The following is a 15,600-nucleotide window of genomic DNA, read 5'->3' as shown; positions in this document are numbered from 1 at the left end:
CCTCCACTGTACCCTGATCCTCAGTAACCACTGGTCAATTGCAACTCACTCCCGTCTCTCGAGCTCCAATCTGTGCCTGTGTCAGCGCCCTGCTGAGTGCTTTGGCTTTTTCCACACATCACAGGAAACAGGCTCAGAATGGGCAAGACACCGGGCCAGGGGCCACACAGCTACAGAGCAGAGTGGCAGAGGTGCAGAGGTGGGCTATGTGGATGCGGGGGGGGGGGTGGCCGGGAGTGTGGCAGGCAGGGTGGAGCTGCAGAGCAGAAAACCAAGGGACAGGAAGCCTGGGTCCAGGTCTGACCTGCATTTGTTGGGGGTGGAGGCCGGGATGGGGGGTGGGGGGGCGGGGACCGGATGTGGGTAGGGCCTCATTGTGTGGGTGAAGAAGTAGGGGTGGACCAGGGACTTCCCAGCGGCGTGTGGTGAGAAGGCAGGCCGGAGAGGGGCTGGACCTCCTTTGCTCACCTCCTAGAGAGGCCAGGTAGAGGGCGAGGTCAAGAACAAGGACGTTAGAGCTAGCTGCCGGGTTGGACTCCCTGCTCTGACCAGCTGTGTGCCCTTGGGTGGGTGACCTAACCTCTCTGTGCACGGCTCCATGTCGGTCAGTGAAATGAGCTGCGTGGTGCACTGCCCTGCGGGGACATGGCGCGGCTCAGCCGTGCTCCAGCGTTTTTTTGTTTGGTTTGGCCGCGTGAGTTCCTCCACCAGGAAGCTGGGCGTGGCAGTGGTAGGGTGAGGGGGCGTGGGGGCATGCGCCACTGGGTCCCCAACCCTTAGCTCGGCCGAGAGCCCCTCCCAGCAAAGGTCTGGAGCCTGGCAGCCCTGGGGGATTGGTCAGCCATTTCCTTCCAGAAGTACGTGAGGCCCACGTGGTTAGAGGGCCGCCACCCAGCTCCCTGCCCCACGTGGGTTCTAGACCAACCGTCAGATTCAAACAGAAACTGCTGGGCAACCCCACGGTGCTCCAGGCCGGGCCCAGGTGCCGGAGGGAGGCCGTCCCTGCCCCTGGCCTGGCTGCGGGACCGGGACCGAGGTAAGAGGCAGCAGGGCTGGGGGATTCCTGGGGCCGCTCCCAGGCTCTGCGTCCCCCGCCTCCCCACGGGCCCCAGCCCAGGAGGGAGAGAGGGCGGCTTAATCGGGCACCTCCAGCTGTTTTCGTATTTCACAAGCGCACCCTGCCCCAGGGTGGGGAGGCTAAATTTGTCTCTCACCATCAGTGCGGGGCTTCCCCTGAGCAGGCAGAGGGGGAGCAGGGAGCCCCCCCCCCACCAAGGGTGACGTTGGCCTCGGCCGTGCCCTCCTCCCAGGCCCCGCAGGCCCAGTCTCTCCGCAGGAGACCCAGGTGCCGCCCTGGCCGAGGGTCCTGTCCTAACCCCACCCCAGCCCCTGCAGGGCCAGCGAGGACAGAGGCTGCGCAGGCTTCCGTGGCCACGTGGCCGGGCGCGGGCGGGAGGGGCAGGTGAAGATGCCACTGTCCTTTGCTCTCTGAGGGTGACACGCTCCTGGCCACCATTCCAGGGGGGACTCCTGCCCCAGCCCCACCGGGCGAGGGCCTCCCGTTCCCGGGGTTGGCTGAGGTCACAGAGGCCCCTCAGCTCCAAGGGCCCAGGAGGCTGGGCGCCGGGTGTCCTGCTGGAATTCGGCTGGGCCGCCGCCTGGGGACAGCGCCATGTCACAGCAGGGCCTCCTGCCTCCTGTGACCCTGTGTGATGGCCGCCTGACCCCTCTGCCCAGGTAGGGGGACTTCTGGACGCTGGGACGTTCTGCTGTCCCCTCAAGACAAGGCCACAGGGGATGGGAAGGGTCCCTCCTGAGATGGTGTAGGTTTATCTGCCCCTTGGATTTCAATCCGCCATTGTTTACTGAAATAACCGGGGACGGACCCACCGGAATAACCAGTATGTGACTGAGGACCATCAAGATGGATTGTTTCGGGGTGGGTGGCAGGGTGGAGTTCGTCGGGTCTTTCCCCACTAAACTGAATGGGGCCGCACGCCCTCCCCCAAAGCTGGCATCCAGATGGCCGTGGAGGAGGGGCGTGTGCCCCAAGCTGTCCTTCTCTGCACGCGGGCCAGGCGTCCACTCTGGACCAGGGCTCTTGCAGGTGGGTGGGGGCCTCCCTCTGTGGATGGGGTGTCCCTTCTGGGAGGATCACAAGGACCCCAGTTTACGGAAGCTGGTTTCGGGGCCCTGGGCAGGGGTGGGCCCAGGGGACAGGGAAACCAGAGGCCTCAAAGTCCTGCCCAACCAATGGGGCTGCCCGTGGGGGCCACGTAGCTGAAGGGCTGTCTGTGCTCTGCCACCTGCCAGGTGATGGGGGGGCAAGATAAGGGGCGTCCTGACCTGGAGTCGGGGAGGACAGTGGCTTCCTGGAGGAAGCCTGGCCTGGCAGGACAAGGATGGGGTGGGGAGTGGACGGTGGACCAAAGCTGAGCGTGGAGGCCGCCCTGGCTGGGGTGTGAGGGGACAGGGCCGGGGGCAGAAGGGGACCTGTGGGAACAGGGCCAGGAGCCCACGGCAGGCTGTAGCTCTCGCCGGGATTTGTGGAGGACGAGGTCAGAGGGTCGAGCAGAGCCGGCCAAGGAACAGCTGCTGCCCCCCGGGGCCTCCAGCTCCCACCAGCCTGGGGCAGAAGGTCTGCACTCGCTTGTGGGGCAAGGTCTCCAGCTGTCTGGGCTGCGGCTCGAGTCCCAGCCGGGACCCTTGGTAGCTTGGGCCTCTGAGCACCTGCCCCGGGGTGGCGGTTCCTGCCCGACAGGGCAGTGTGGGGGCCTGGGGCCCCGGCAGCAGCTGGCCCGCTTCTCCCCTGCGGCACCGGACCTCTGGGCTGGAACCTCTGCCGTGGTGCGCTGCAGGATGTGGGACTGCATCCCCTCCCTGGGGGGCTCTCAGAGACCTCGGGGCATCCCCCAGCCACCCAAAGTCAGTGGGGTGTGGGGCTGTGTCTCCACTCCAGCTTGAGTTGAGTGTGTGGGCCACACAGCCCCTGCCCCGCCTCTCCAGGGTCAAAAATTTTTGCTGGAAATTCCTTGAGGTGAACTGGTGTTGGTGGCCCCAGCCCACGGGGAGCTGGGGCAGGTCGGAGGTGCCTGAGCCCCGGCCCAGCTGCTGTGAGAAGGGGCCACACGTTGCCCTTCTCGGGCTGCCTCTGACTCGGCAGTTCCCTGTGGGCTGGGGCTCAGGGATTCCTTGAGTCCAGCCCCCACCAGCACCGTACCCCACCTTCTCACACCCACGTCTCCCTTGGAGACCGGCCCTGACCAGGACTGGACCCCTCCTGGTGCAACAGGCTGCATTTTTTTTCCCAGAGCAACTTCATGGAAAAGCAAAGCTGTCCACCGTGCATGTGCACTTCGTGGCATCATTAATGCCACCTGAAGAGGTGTCATCGAAAGTCAGTCTCCCCTCACACACGCGATTTTTTAAATGATTCGCGTCGTTTGCAAAAGCAGTTTCCACCGTGAGCACATTTCCAAATTTGAAGTGCATGTCGGGGAAACTGGATTTAATTTGCAGGAAGTGATTTTAGAATTGCTTTCTTTTTCTCACCTCTGCAAACCTTGGCCACCTTGGCCGAAATGCTGCTAGTGAGTAAAGGGAATATACTGTCCCTGCCCTAGGGGAGAGAGGGCTGGGCCCATGGAGCTCTGGGGGAGGTTCCAGTTGCGGGGGGCAGCCTGAGGCCGGACATCAGTTGTGCTGCTTCCTCACGCCCAGCTCCGGCCCAGGCGGGTGCTCCCTGGCGCCTGCCGGAACCAGGTCTGCGGCTCTGTCACTCATAGCCCAGTGCAGCCTGCTCTGCAGAGTTTTCCAGGGAAGTTGGAGGTATGGGCGCTGCATGGCTTCCTGGGTCAAGTCCTCCAGGCCCTCTGGGCAGGGCAGGTTTCTGGACCCGTTTTGCCGATGGAGAACCTGTGTGGGAGTCACCGTCAGAGGCTGGTGCCGTCCTCGGGTGGACACAGCCAAAGGGGCCCCTCAGTGGGTGAGGTGAACCTGTGTGTTGCTCTCCCCGCCCCACGGCGGGCGGGGAGGTCTGTCCTAGAGTCACTGTGAGTCCTGGGGTGTTGGCTAAAAGCAGACACAGAGTCCTGGGTCTGAGGGTGTACTGGGGGCAGAGGCAGCAGGATCTGCTGAAGGCAGTGGAGTTTGGTGACCCGGGACCACCCCTTGCATCAGTAAGGCTGAGCAGTCTCCGTCTTCAGTCCTGGTGGTGAGGGCTGGTGGGGTGGGTGTAGGACACCCCCCCCTCCACCGCTTCCCCAGAGGGCCGGGCACCTGCAGGTCTGTCACCGAGCCAGAGCCGGCCTGTGTGGTGCAGGCGCCTCTGACCCCGGCAGCTTGGGGTGAAGCAGGGGGTGGGGTGAAAATGCTGGTTGTGTCCCCCAGAGTGCGGGCCTCTGTCCCCCCTCCCGGCTGTTCTGTGGGGAGGGAGGTGTGGGAGCCAGGGGAGGGAGGGGGCCTCGGGGAGATTCCCAGTGCTGACTTGCCTCCCCAGATGCTGGGCGGCAGGGGCTGCTGAGAACTGGGGCTGGGCTTTCGGAGAAACTGTCTTTAACTTCCATGCAGATTTATTGAGGTGAAATTCACGTAACATAAAGCTAACCCCTTTACAGCAAACCCTCCAGTGGTGTTTAGCTCATTCACAGTGTCGGGCAACCATCGCCCCTGTCTTACTCCAGCAGTCTCCCCCCATGCCCTGCCCCCAGCCCCTGCAACCGCCAGTCTGCCTTTCGCCTCTGTGGACTCAGCTGTTCCGGACGTCTCATAAATGGACTCGTATAGCACGTGGCTCTTTCACTCAGCATGATGTTCCGAGGTTCATAGTGACATGGCCGGTGTGCGCGATCATTGCTTTTCATGATGGAGTAATATTCCAGCGTGTGGACCGACCAGGCTTTGTTTATTTGTTCATCCGTTGATGCACCTTCGGGCCGTTTCCACCTTTCCACTGTTGCGAATGGTGCTGCCGTGACCAGGGACAGGATCTTGCCGTCCACTTGCTGTGTGATGTTAGTCAAGGCGTTGTCTGTCTCTGGGCTTAGATGGTCCATTAGCAAAATGAAGGGGGTGGGACCAAATGGCCTGGGCCAGTTGAGCCTCGTGTTGGTACACCCTGCCCACACCAAGAGGCCCCTCTGACTAATCTCTGCTCATCCAAAAAGGACCAGCCTTGGAGAGTGGGTGAGGGTGCGTTTCCGCCCAGCTTTGGCACAGTGACCTGCTCCGGCCGGCATGTTCTGCTTCCTACCAAGTCCACCCCGTTCTGCGTTACCACATGGCCAGCTCCACGCCTTACTCAGCTCTGCTGGGTTTTGGATAGCTCAGCCCAGGATAGGAGTGATCTCCCCAGCACAGGAGGCATGCAAGTGAGCGCTGACCCGCCTCTTGTTAAAATCCTGTGGATTGTGTGCTGAGGGTTTGAGGTGAAGGGGGGAGGAGGCATGACTACGTTAATTTCCAATTCTGAGAAAACCACTTGGTTGTCCCTGCACTTACAGCTATGCTGTGTGACCTCGGCATGTCACATAACCTCTCTGAGCCCTGGTCTCCTGAGAGTGGGTGGAGTGGCCTCCGAGCCTGCTGGAGAGTTGGTCTGTGGCCAGCACTTTCCAAGCTCTTTGTCCCGGCCATCCTCGCTCGGCCCCGCCCGGCCCCTCCCAGCTCGTGCCGCTGCTCCAGGGACTGTGGCCTGGCACGTGGCAGCCCCGGGAACAGGCCACCGGCCTCTCTCGGGGCCCACCGCCTGGGAACAGACGAAGTCTGTCCGAAAGGTTGCAGGCCGCACCCTCCCTCCCCCGACGGCCGTGGGCAGGTCTGGGCCTGCCCGCTTGGGCCCGGGCCTGCCCGCTTGGGCCCTGCCAGGCGGTGGCCAAGCTGATTCCCGTGGCCCCTTGCCAAGAGCCTGGAGGCTGGCCCAGGGGAGACATCACCTTGGCCTGGGTGGGGGCAGTGGGCAGGGTGGGCTCTGGTTTCCCTGCCCCTCCCCCCTACCGTAGGCTAAGGGTTCAAGATCTGCCCGGTGTGGTCACCGCCACCTCCTCCTGGGTGGCTGTTTCGGGTGGGCATGGAGGCCCTCAGGAGGGGTGACAGTGGGGACAAAGGCCAGCGGGCACTGAGTCAGGATGCCCCAAGCCCTGGGCATCTCCTTGAAGGGGGGCCACTCGTGCAGTGACCCCTCCAGTGACAGAAGCTTCTCGGCCTCGGCCTTGGCGGCTGCCTCGTGGGGTTGACGCTGCTTTTGTGTCCAGGCCGTACGCAAGGATCCCACATCAGAGGTGAAAGGCCGCCCAGCCTGCAGCAATCGGGCATAGCCAGGCTCGTACCAGGGCCTCAGCTCCAGCCTCCGGTGCGCCCTGCACACGCCCTTCCCGGGGGCACCTGGGATCTAAGCTGTCGCCAGCTGCTGGGGCCTCAGGAGCCCCCAAACCTGGCTTGAGCCACCCCCCAGGCCAAACCTAGAGATACAGTTCGTAATAATAATGACCACGCGTGTTCCAGTGTAATTATGACCCGGGCACAGCAGAGACTTTATTTTTTTCTTTTGTTTTAGTTTTTAATTTATTTTTTATTGAAGTGTAGTTGAACTGCAAAGTAGTGTTAATTTCTGCTGTACAGCAAAGTGACTCAGTTACGCACATGTATGCATTCTTTTTCATATTCTTTTCCATTACAGTTTATCACAGGATATTGAGTATAATTCCCTGTGCTGTACAGTAGGACCTTGTTGTTCACCTGTTTATACATACTAGTTTGTAGCTGCTCACTCTAAACTCCCACTCTCATCCCTCCCCCAGCCCCCTCCCCCTGGGCAACCACAAGTCTGTTCTCTATGTGAGTTTGTTTTGGTTTCGTATATAAGTTCATTTGTGTCATTTTTTTTTAGAGTCCACATGTAAGTGATTTCATATGGTATTTGTCTTTCTCTTTCTGACTTATCTAGTAGAGACTTGAAATTCGTGCTCCCAAGGGGCCCTGCAGCAGCCCCATGAGGGGATGCTGCTGTCACCCCCATTTCACGGGTGGCGGCTTTGAGAAGCTCCTGCTGCCCAGGCCCCCAGCCGGGTCTGAAGCCAGGCTGCCCACCCCCAGGCCTCAGTTCCCACCCCCAGAGAGGGCAGGATGAAGGGAGGGGCTGGGTGAAGGGCGTGTGCCTGGTTAGCACGCCAGGGTGTCCTCAGGTGGTCCTTGTCGGCCCCGCCTACCACCTGGGCCCGAGGATGCTGGTTGAGGAGCGCAGAGGATGCCCTCCCAACCCGCACTCTTGTCCTTTCCTCCTGCAGAGCAAGCTGCCCTCGGCCGGGAGTGGGAAGATGTCGCAGTCCACCGCCACCGACGAGGGGGCCACGTTCCAGCACCTCTGGAGCTCTCTGTGAGTACCTCGTCTGAGCCCGCTGGACTCGGGGGCTGCGATGGACTCGGGGGCTGGACAGGGAGCTGCTGCCTTGGGCTTTCTCCTGGGGACGCAGGGTCCAATGTCTGGGCTTCTTCCTCTGACCAGCCCTCCAGAGGGGTTGGGTCCAGGGGACAAAGCCTGTGTGTGGCCACGCCAGCCTGGCACTCACACCAGCCCTGGAGAGGCTGGTAGGGTAAGGGGGCCGGAGGCCGCAGGGGCTGAGGGTCAGGGAAGGAGTGGAGGAGACAAGGGGCTGAAGGAATCCGTGGAGGTGGGAGAGGGAGGCCCCCCCCCGGGAGCTGCGGGCTGGCCTTGAGCTCCAGGCCTGGGCCATCTGGGCTGATGGCTGTGCTCTCTGTTCTGTTTCCCTCTTCTGTCTAGGGAGCCGGACAGCACCTACTTCGACCTTCCCCAGCCGGGCCAGGGGAATGATGAGGTGGTGGGCGGTGCGGAGGCCAGCATGGATGTCTTCCACCTGCAGGGCATGACCACTTCTGTCATGGTGAGTGGGCTGCCCTCTGCGGAGGACTCGGGGTAGGGGCAGTGAATGTGGACTGTCCTGTCCTGGGAGCCTGCAGAACCAGGAAACAGGCTCTCAGGTGTACGGCTTCCTCTCTGGGTTTGTCAGCACATTTCAGATGGCAAAGTGGAAGATGTATCAGCTCATGTAACTGTCAGTCCAGGTGTAGGAAGGCCTTCAGGCATGGCTGGATCCAGGTGTAGGAAGGCTTTCAGGCATGGCTGGTTCTAGGTGTATGAATGAATTCAGGCATGGCTGGATCCAGGTGTTCAAACAGCTGCCTCTCTGTCTCTTGCTCTGCTTCCCCCGTGGTGGCTTTGTTCTTAGGCAGCGTCTCCTCTCATGGTAGGCTCCATCATCATCCCCCTCCCTGTGGGGAAGGACCCCTCTTTGCCCAGAGTCCAGCATGCCTACCTCTGAATGCCTATCGCTGAGCCATCCCTGTGCCTCTGATGGCCTGGGTCCCCTGAGACAGGGTCAGGATGGAGTGGAGTGGTGTGGGCTCTGCCCACCACCCGCACTGACTTATGGGGAAGAGCGCCCCGAAGGAAGCTTGCGCTGCTGTTTCCAGAGGAGGGAGGCTGGGTGGGGGATGCAGGGGCACCTGAGGCCCTGACAGCCGCCAGCCCTGCGGCGTCTCAGGCCTTGCCACGCTGGAGGAGGGTTGTGATAACCGGGTGGTGGCCACACTCCTGTCTCTCTCCCTGGCCGCCCACTGCCAGGCACTGGTGGGCCAGGAGGTGGGGGGCAGGAGAGACACAAGAGGGTGTATGAGGACCCCTGGCCCCGGGGAGGCCCAGCGACGCCTGCCGTCCCCAGCGCCCCCTGTGGTCACCTCCTTGGGACAGCCTCTGCGGGACCCGGGGCTGCTCCGTCCTGCCCACAGGCTTGCTGTGCAGCTCCTTCAGACGGGGACTTGTTGTGGGACCTTGGCTAAGTGCGTGAGGGAAGCACCTGGATCTGCCGCTTGCAGCTCCCCAGATGGGGGCCCCCTGGATGGCGGCTCACTGGATGGCCGCTGGCCCCCACAGCCCAGCACAGTGGCCTTGGGGCACCACACCAGGCCAGGGCCAGGGTGCAGGAGGGAGACGGAGCTGGGAACTCTGGAGGCGGGGGGGCGCTCAGAGTCTGGGCCCCTCTCCCTAAAGCCCCCTTCCAGATCAGAGCCCTCACCCCAACACACACCCGTCCAAGGCATCTGGTGAACAGTGGAGAAGATGGGGGCTCCGGTCGTGGGAACGAGTCAGGGTATAGGGGGTGGGGGATGAGGAAGGGTCCCTACGTCCTACGTCAGTGTCCGTCTCGGATGCTGGGCTGGCCCAGGGCCCGCTGGCCCGCATGGGGCAAGGAGAAGGCACCTGCTCGGGCAGTCGCAACTGGGGCAGGTGGGGGTCTGGGGAGCAGTGAGCTCCCTGTGACATCCTTGCTTCTGAGGATCCTCTCAGAGTGGCCCTGAGGAATCTGCCTGCCCAGCCCAGGCCTCCTGCCTCTGCTCAGGACACCATCAGAGCAGAAACATCTGCCTGTTATAGTCCCATTTTACAGGTGAGGAAGCCGAGGCAGACGCTGGGCCTGGGCAGGGCCAGGTAGTGCTGCCCTGTCCCTTTGGACCATTTCCTGTCTGCCAACATTTCCCCAGGGGCCAAGGGTCCTGACCTTTCACGGTCCCAGTCGCCCCTCCTGGACATCAGCGTCCTGGTGCCACTGTCGTGGGTGGGTCTCAACCTGTCAATAGTGATGCTCTGGGCTAGGATGCCTGGGGTGTTCACCTGAGCCCTGCTACCTGCACTGCGGGGTGGGATGGCGGGGGAGAGAAAGAGAGAGAGAGAGAGGAGACCCAGGGCTCTGCCTTTATTGGGGCTGAGGATGGGGTGCCTAGGGTTTGGGGGGTTGATTCGTTATTGGTGAATTTAAAACATAACAGTGGAATTAAACTGTGAAAGGGAGAAGTGGGGTCACTCCAAGGTCCATTATCTGGTCACCCAGGGCTTTCTGAACGGGAGCCTTCGGGGATGAGGCAGCTGGGCTCTTGACCTATAGTTGTATAGCTGTCGAGGTGCATGTCTTTGAAGTGGGCGCCTCACCCATCCACAGCCTAATGTCAGGCACTTACTTTACAATCAAAAAGCAAATTGTCAGGCAGGGCTTCCCTGGTGGCGCAGTGGTTGAGAGCCCGCCTGCCGATGCAGGGGACGCGGGTTCGTGCCCCGGTCCGGGAGGATCCCACATGCCGCGGGGCGGCTGGGCCCGTGAGCCATGGCCGCTGAGCCTGCGCGTCTGGAGCCTGGGAGAGGCCACAACAGTGAGAGGCCCGCGTACCGCAAAAAAAAAAAAAAAAAAGCAAATTGTCAGACACTCACCCTACATCCACTCTGGGGAGGGACAGGAGCTGCCCCCAGGCTCCAGGGAGGGAGGGCCTCTGAATGCGGTCTCCTAAGAGGCCTGTCTCTGTAGTTGCAGGAGCCTCCACCTCCCCTCCTCCCAGCTGCCCAGCTCACCCCCTGGAGGGCAGTAGGCCCAGGAGACCCCAACGACCCAGTGTCAGGAGCGGACCAGCTCTGGGCTCCTGTGGGGTGGGACGCCCCCCCTCCAGGGAGGATGTCTGATGCTGAGAAGGTCTGGGCCAGGGAGGGCAGGACACCCCTCTCACCAGCTGTGGGGTAACCAGGATGGGGCCTCTCACCTCTGCCAACAAGAGGGCCGAGTCTCTCAGCTAGTGCCACGCCTCTTAGTAAAAGTCCTGCAGGTTCCCAGAGGTGGGGGTGCCCAGAACCACGCTGGCCCTGGCTGGGGGCAGGGGTAGGTGTGGGGAGCCAGGCCCCCTCCGAACGCCGCATCCTGACCCCTGCCTGACATCGTGTAGCCCAGCCCTCACCCTCATGTAGCCCAGCGCAGCCCAGAGGGAAAGGCGAGGCTCAGAGACACAGCTGGACAGCTGGGCAGCTGGCTGCAGAGCCCACTGCCTAGCTGCCTTGCAGAAGGGCCTCTGCCTGATGCGTCCAGAGGCCTGGAGCAGGGGCCCACGGAGTCCAGGGTGCAGGCAGGAAGCCCCGCAGAGTTGAACTGGGTGCTGTTGTCTTAAAGTCCAGACTGGAGGCTGAGAAGACCTGACCTTCTGGCCAGAAAACAGCCCTGGCAGACGCTGTGCTGCTGAGGGTGACCTGGTGATGCTGGGGTGCGGGTGGGGACTCCTGAGTGCCTCAGCCCCACCCCCGTGGCTCCATTCCCACCCACCAGCAGGTCCCTCATCAGGGAAAGCCTGGGGCTCAGCGGGGAGGGGGGTAGCCCCTCCTCCAGGCTGGTAACAGGTCAAGTGCTCCCCAGGCCAGGCTCCAGGTCAAGAAAGCAGCAGCTGTAGAGTCAAAAGTTCGCACTCGCCACCCGCCCTGTAGTCACGATTCAGGCCCATGTGAACGCGTGCGTGCACTCGTGCACACACACGCACACACACACGGGCCCCCATGCCGCTCCCTCTGGCCGCTGTCCTCTGAGATGAAGGGTGCCCGTACCCCAGCCCCGGGCTCTGGGGCCACCCCCCCAGCCGGGTCGTGGGGCTCATCCAGGAAAAGGCTGAGGCCGAGGCAGGCACAGCCGTCGCATCGGGGGACACTGGTCCTTGCGGGTGGCACACACTGTGGTCTGGGGGCCTTGGGTCTCCACCCTGCTCGGTTGCCTTGGTGACCAAGCAGATTACTTCCTGCCGGACCTGCAGGTTCCTGAGCAGCACCCCGGCCCTGTCAGGAAACAGGCCGTTGCGGACCCCCGGGACGCCCTTAACCGCTGCTTCAGTGGCCGGTGGGAACAGGCGGAGTGGGAGGGGCCTCGCCCGAGGAGCCAGTCTGTCCCGGGTTCGAGTCCCCATGTCTCTGAGCCTCGGTGCCCTCACTTGGGGACCTGGGGTGACAGGCCGTATGGGGTCCCAGCAGAGGCTCCGCCAGCCCTGTGGGGCCTCGGGCCACCCTCCTCCCATGCTGGGCAGCTGAGGAAGCCGAGTCGGGCAGTTAAAGGAGAAGGAGAAGGGCCCCTATGGGAGCACTTGGCCCCTCGGCCTTGGAGGAGTCCCAGAGCACAGGTTCTTGGTGGGGACGCTGAGCTCCCTGAGGTCGTTGCAGCCAGGGTCCACCGCACCACAGGGCCGAGATGGTGCAAAGGGCATCGGGGGCTCGGAGGTCAGATCCCACCCCTGCCTCTTCTTTGCTTGGAGAGTTATTTGACCCTCTGGGCCTCAGTTTTCTTGTCTGTAGAATGGGCCAGTGAGGATCTAAGCCAAGGTTGCGAGGAAGATTGATGGTGCCTGACCTGTAGGAACGCATGACAAACACTAGACGTGATGCTGAGACCAGGGACAAGGGCTGAGTTTAAGAGAGCTGTTCCCCCTGGAACCCAGAACAGTGGAGCCAGGGAGGGCCCGGGAGCAGCTGCTTCCAGCCCCAGAGCCCGCTGTGCCCGGGAAGGACCCGGCGCCCCAGGTCCACCTTGGGGCCCTTCGGTGGAGCTCCTGCCCTGTGTGGTGGCCTCCAGTTCTAGCTGTTCCTGTAGACCCCCGGCGGCTCACCCATGACAGGCACCTATAAAATAGGCCCCCACCTCCTTCAAGGGGAGAGAGGGGAACACCCGGCCTCCTGTGGGCTCGAAATGAGGGCTGCCCAGAGGACACGAGGTGGGAGGTGACTCCTGGGCCCCCGGCGGGTGTGGTGACAAGGGGAACCTTGTAGGGTCTCCCCTGGCCCTGGAGGCCCTCACAGTCTGAGAGGAGCATGGACAGGATGAAGCCCCCCATGGTGAGTGCTCATGGGGTCCCGAGCAGGCAGCGGCCGTATGCACCCCGTGCTGGGTCTGGGCCTGGGCTTTGGGCCATCCAGGCTTTCTGATTCTCAGTGTCCCTCAGGACAAAACGGGGGCAGGGGGACTTCCTTGCCGGTCCAGTGGTTAGGACTTGGTGCTTTCACCGCCGAGGGGCCTGGGTTCGATCCCTGATGGGGGCACTGGGATCCCGAAAGCCTCCAAAAAAATGGAAGGGGGCAGGTTTCTGGCCAGCTGTGACGGTGCACGAACGGTTGAGATGGAGGAAAGGGGAGCTCGGTTGAGGATGGGGCTGGTTGAGGTTGAGGTTGAGGCTGGCGGGCTCTCCTCCCTGACCATCCCTTCCCTGTCTCTCCCGCCCATCCTCCCGGAGTCTGAGCACCTCCTGCCACCCTGGCTGCCCATGCCTGCCCCCTCCCTGCATCCCTTCCCGCCTCTCCCGGCGCCTTTCTCCGGTGACAGCTGTTGTGGGCGCCTGGGCCGTAGAGGGGGCTGTGTCTGGGGGCTGATCCACCCTGGAGCCCTGCCGGCCCCTCCCCAGGTGCCCAGTGAGCTACGCAGGGGACAGACACCAGGGTTAGAACCTGCAGCCACTCGGGACCTTGAGACCCCAGCGGTCACGCAGGACAGGCCTTCCTGGCCTGGGGAGGGGGCATTTCTCCCCAGGCCTGGGAGCAAGGAGGGCGCAGTCCGGTAGTACACTCCCTGGAGCAGGCATTGTCAGAGAACAAAGCCAGCCCCCAGAGGGATCCGGTGCGCTGAGGGAGGGCCTGCCGCCCCGAGGACGTAGGGCCGGAGCTCAGGGACGGTGAGCCCCGCCAGCTACCGGATCACAGAGCCACCTGATCACAGAGCCACCTGCCTGTGGGTGTCCGCAGGTGGTGTGAGGAGTTTGACCTGGAGTTGACACATCACTGGTGCCCTTCTGGTGACTCACCCCTTCCTGCACAGGTGGGCCGTGCAAGAAAATATCCCCCCTGCCCTGCTGCCGCGAGTCCTGCGGAAGTAGTCAGTGAGGTGGGGTCCCGGTAGGTTAAACTCAGAAGAGCAGGTGCCGCGGGCCCGGCGGGGTGACTTGGGAGGGCAGCGCTGGCAGCTGAGGACTAAGCCAGGAAGAGTTCCTGGGGACAGGGGCCCCGGCTCCCCCTTCCCTGTCCCAGGATGGCCAGGATTTTGGATAAATGCGCAGGAAGTGGGTGATGCTCTGGGGCAGGTGCCGGAGCTCCGGCACTTTGAGAGCTGGAAACGTGCTCTCGTCCACGCTGGGAATCCCAGTCTGGCCCAGGCTCACGCTGTGGGGACCGTGCTGGTTCTCAGGCCACAGGTGCCCCCGCAGTGTGGGTGGCGTGGCACCTGGGCCTTCAGTGCTTCCAGCAGGGCTCAAGAGAGGAGGTCTTCCCGACCTGACCCTGCCTCCCTGTGGGCAGCCTCCAGTCTGGGCACACGTGTGGCCAGCCCCTCCTGGGCCCTGCCTTGTGCCCTGCAGGCCTGAGCCCGAGTGCAGACCGAGGCCAAGGCTGCCCTTCGGCCGCGCCAGCCGTCCAGGGTCCCGCGGAGCCCTGGCCGTCTTCTGCCCAAGGTCTTTGCCTGCCTGCTCGCTCCCCTGCTGCATTACTCAGCTGTGCTGCGTGACACGTCACCGCCAACGGAGGGGCTTAAAGCAGCACCTGTTTATTGTCTCACGGCTTCTGTGGGTCGGGAGTCCTGCGTGTCCCCACTGGGCCCCCTGCTCAGGGTCTCACCAGGCTGTACTCAAAGTATCAGTGAGGACTCTGCCATCTTGTCTGAGGCCGGGACCTCTTCCAGGCCCTGGCTGTTGGCAGAGCTCAGTTTCAGGTTCTCACTGGCCATTGGCCCAGGGCCACTGTTCTCGGCTTCTAGAGGCCGCCCGCCGCACCCTGCCACGCGGGCCCTCCACAGCCTGGCGGTTTGCTCCTGAGGCCATCAGGAGGAGGCTGCCCTGATTAGTCAGGCCCACCCAGACAGCGTCGCTTCTGATCAACTCGAATTTTACCCCATGTTGCGCAACGCCCTGTGCTTGAGCCCAGGCCCTCCCCCTCCTCTCCTACCTGCCTGTGTGTCCCTCCATCCAGCCACCTGCCAAGCCCCCCGGCCCTCTTGGGAGAAGCCCTGGCAACACCCATGGGAATCTCACTGACCGACAGTCTCCCCCCCTCCCCCCCTCCCCCACCCCACCCCGGCCTTCCCGCCTGCGGACATCCTGTTAGGAAGGCTCTCGGCCGCTGCCTCTGGCCAGAACTTGCAGCCGGGGCCCCGCTGCAGACCCCCTTCCTGAACATCGGTCTGCCCCCCAAACCTTGATGTCTCATTGTGAGTGGGGGACACCTGTGCATTGGGAGTAACAGCGATGGCCACACGCAGTCACGGGGGCTCAGGCCGCATGTGCTGAGCTGTGTTTCTGGCTGCAGCCGCCGAGGCGCCCAGAGCCTGAGCCGGGGGCTCCCGGCCCAGCCCCTTGGGGGCAGCGCCTGGCTGCACGTCCCCTGCCTGGGATCCCCCTTTCCCTCAGCCAGAGGAGCTGGGGGGCTGGACACGTCACGGGCTCCTCGGGCTGGCCTCCCTCTGTGCAACCCCGCTGCTCCCAGCTCCCCGGGATGTGCCGAGGACAGGCCGGGAGAGAGACGGGGTCTACATGCCGTCTTCTCGGCACCTTGCGAGTTTTTAAGCTCTCCTTGGGGGATGGAAGCAGCTGGGCTCTGGGGGCTTGGAAACTTCACATCCACTTTCACGTGATCTGGGCCCGGTTGATCTCCCAGGGATGATCCCAGCCCCTGTGCCAACTTGGTGTCAAAGACGGTTAAGTTACAGTGGTTGGTCCTCCAGAAAGGGAGTGGCTGTGAGCACCGCGAAGCCGCCGGGG

At 63.0% G+C, this 15,600-nt stretch overlaps 1 protein-coding gene across 7 annotated transcripts in view; it reads left to right on the top strand.

The window, feature by feature from the left end:
• TP73 (tumor protein p73) overlaps positions 1 to 15,600 on the top strand; it is a 69,296-nt gene that overhangs the window by 14,983 nt on the left and 38,713 nt on the right. For all 7 annotated transcript variants that reach the window (XM_033844543.2, XM_033844552.2, XM_033844554.2 and 4 more), the window contains exons 2-3: positions 7,284 to 7,372; positions 7,778 to 7,898. In XM_033844543.2, the coding sequence (XP_033700434.1) occupies positions 7,314 to 7,372; positions 7,778 to 7,898 (180 nt within the window). In that variant the 5' untranslated portion in view covers positions 7,284 to 7,313. The remainder of the gene's footprint in view (positions 1 to 7,283; positions 7,373 to 7,777; positions 7,899 to 15,600) is intronic.

Source organism: Tursiops truncatus, chromosome 1 (assembly GCF_011762595.2).
Source record: "Tursiops truncatus isolate mTurTru1 chromosome 1, mTurTru1.mat.Y, whole genome shotgun sequence".
Classification (NCBI taxonomy): Eukaryota; Metazoa; Chordata; class Mammalia; order Artiodactyla; family Delphinidae; genus Tursiops; species Tursiops truncatus.
This window is presented reverse-complemented; position numbering and strand designations above follow the sequence as displayed.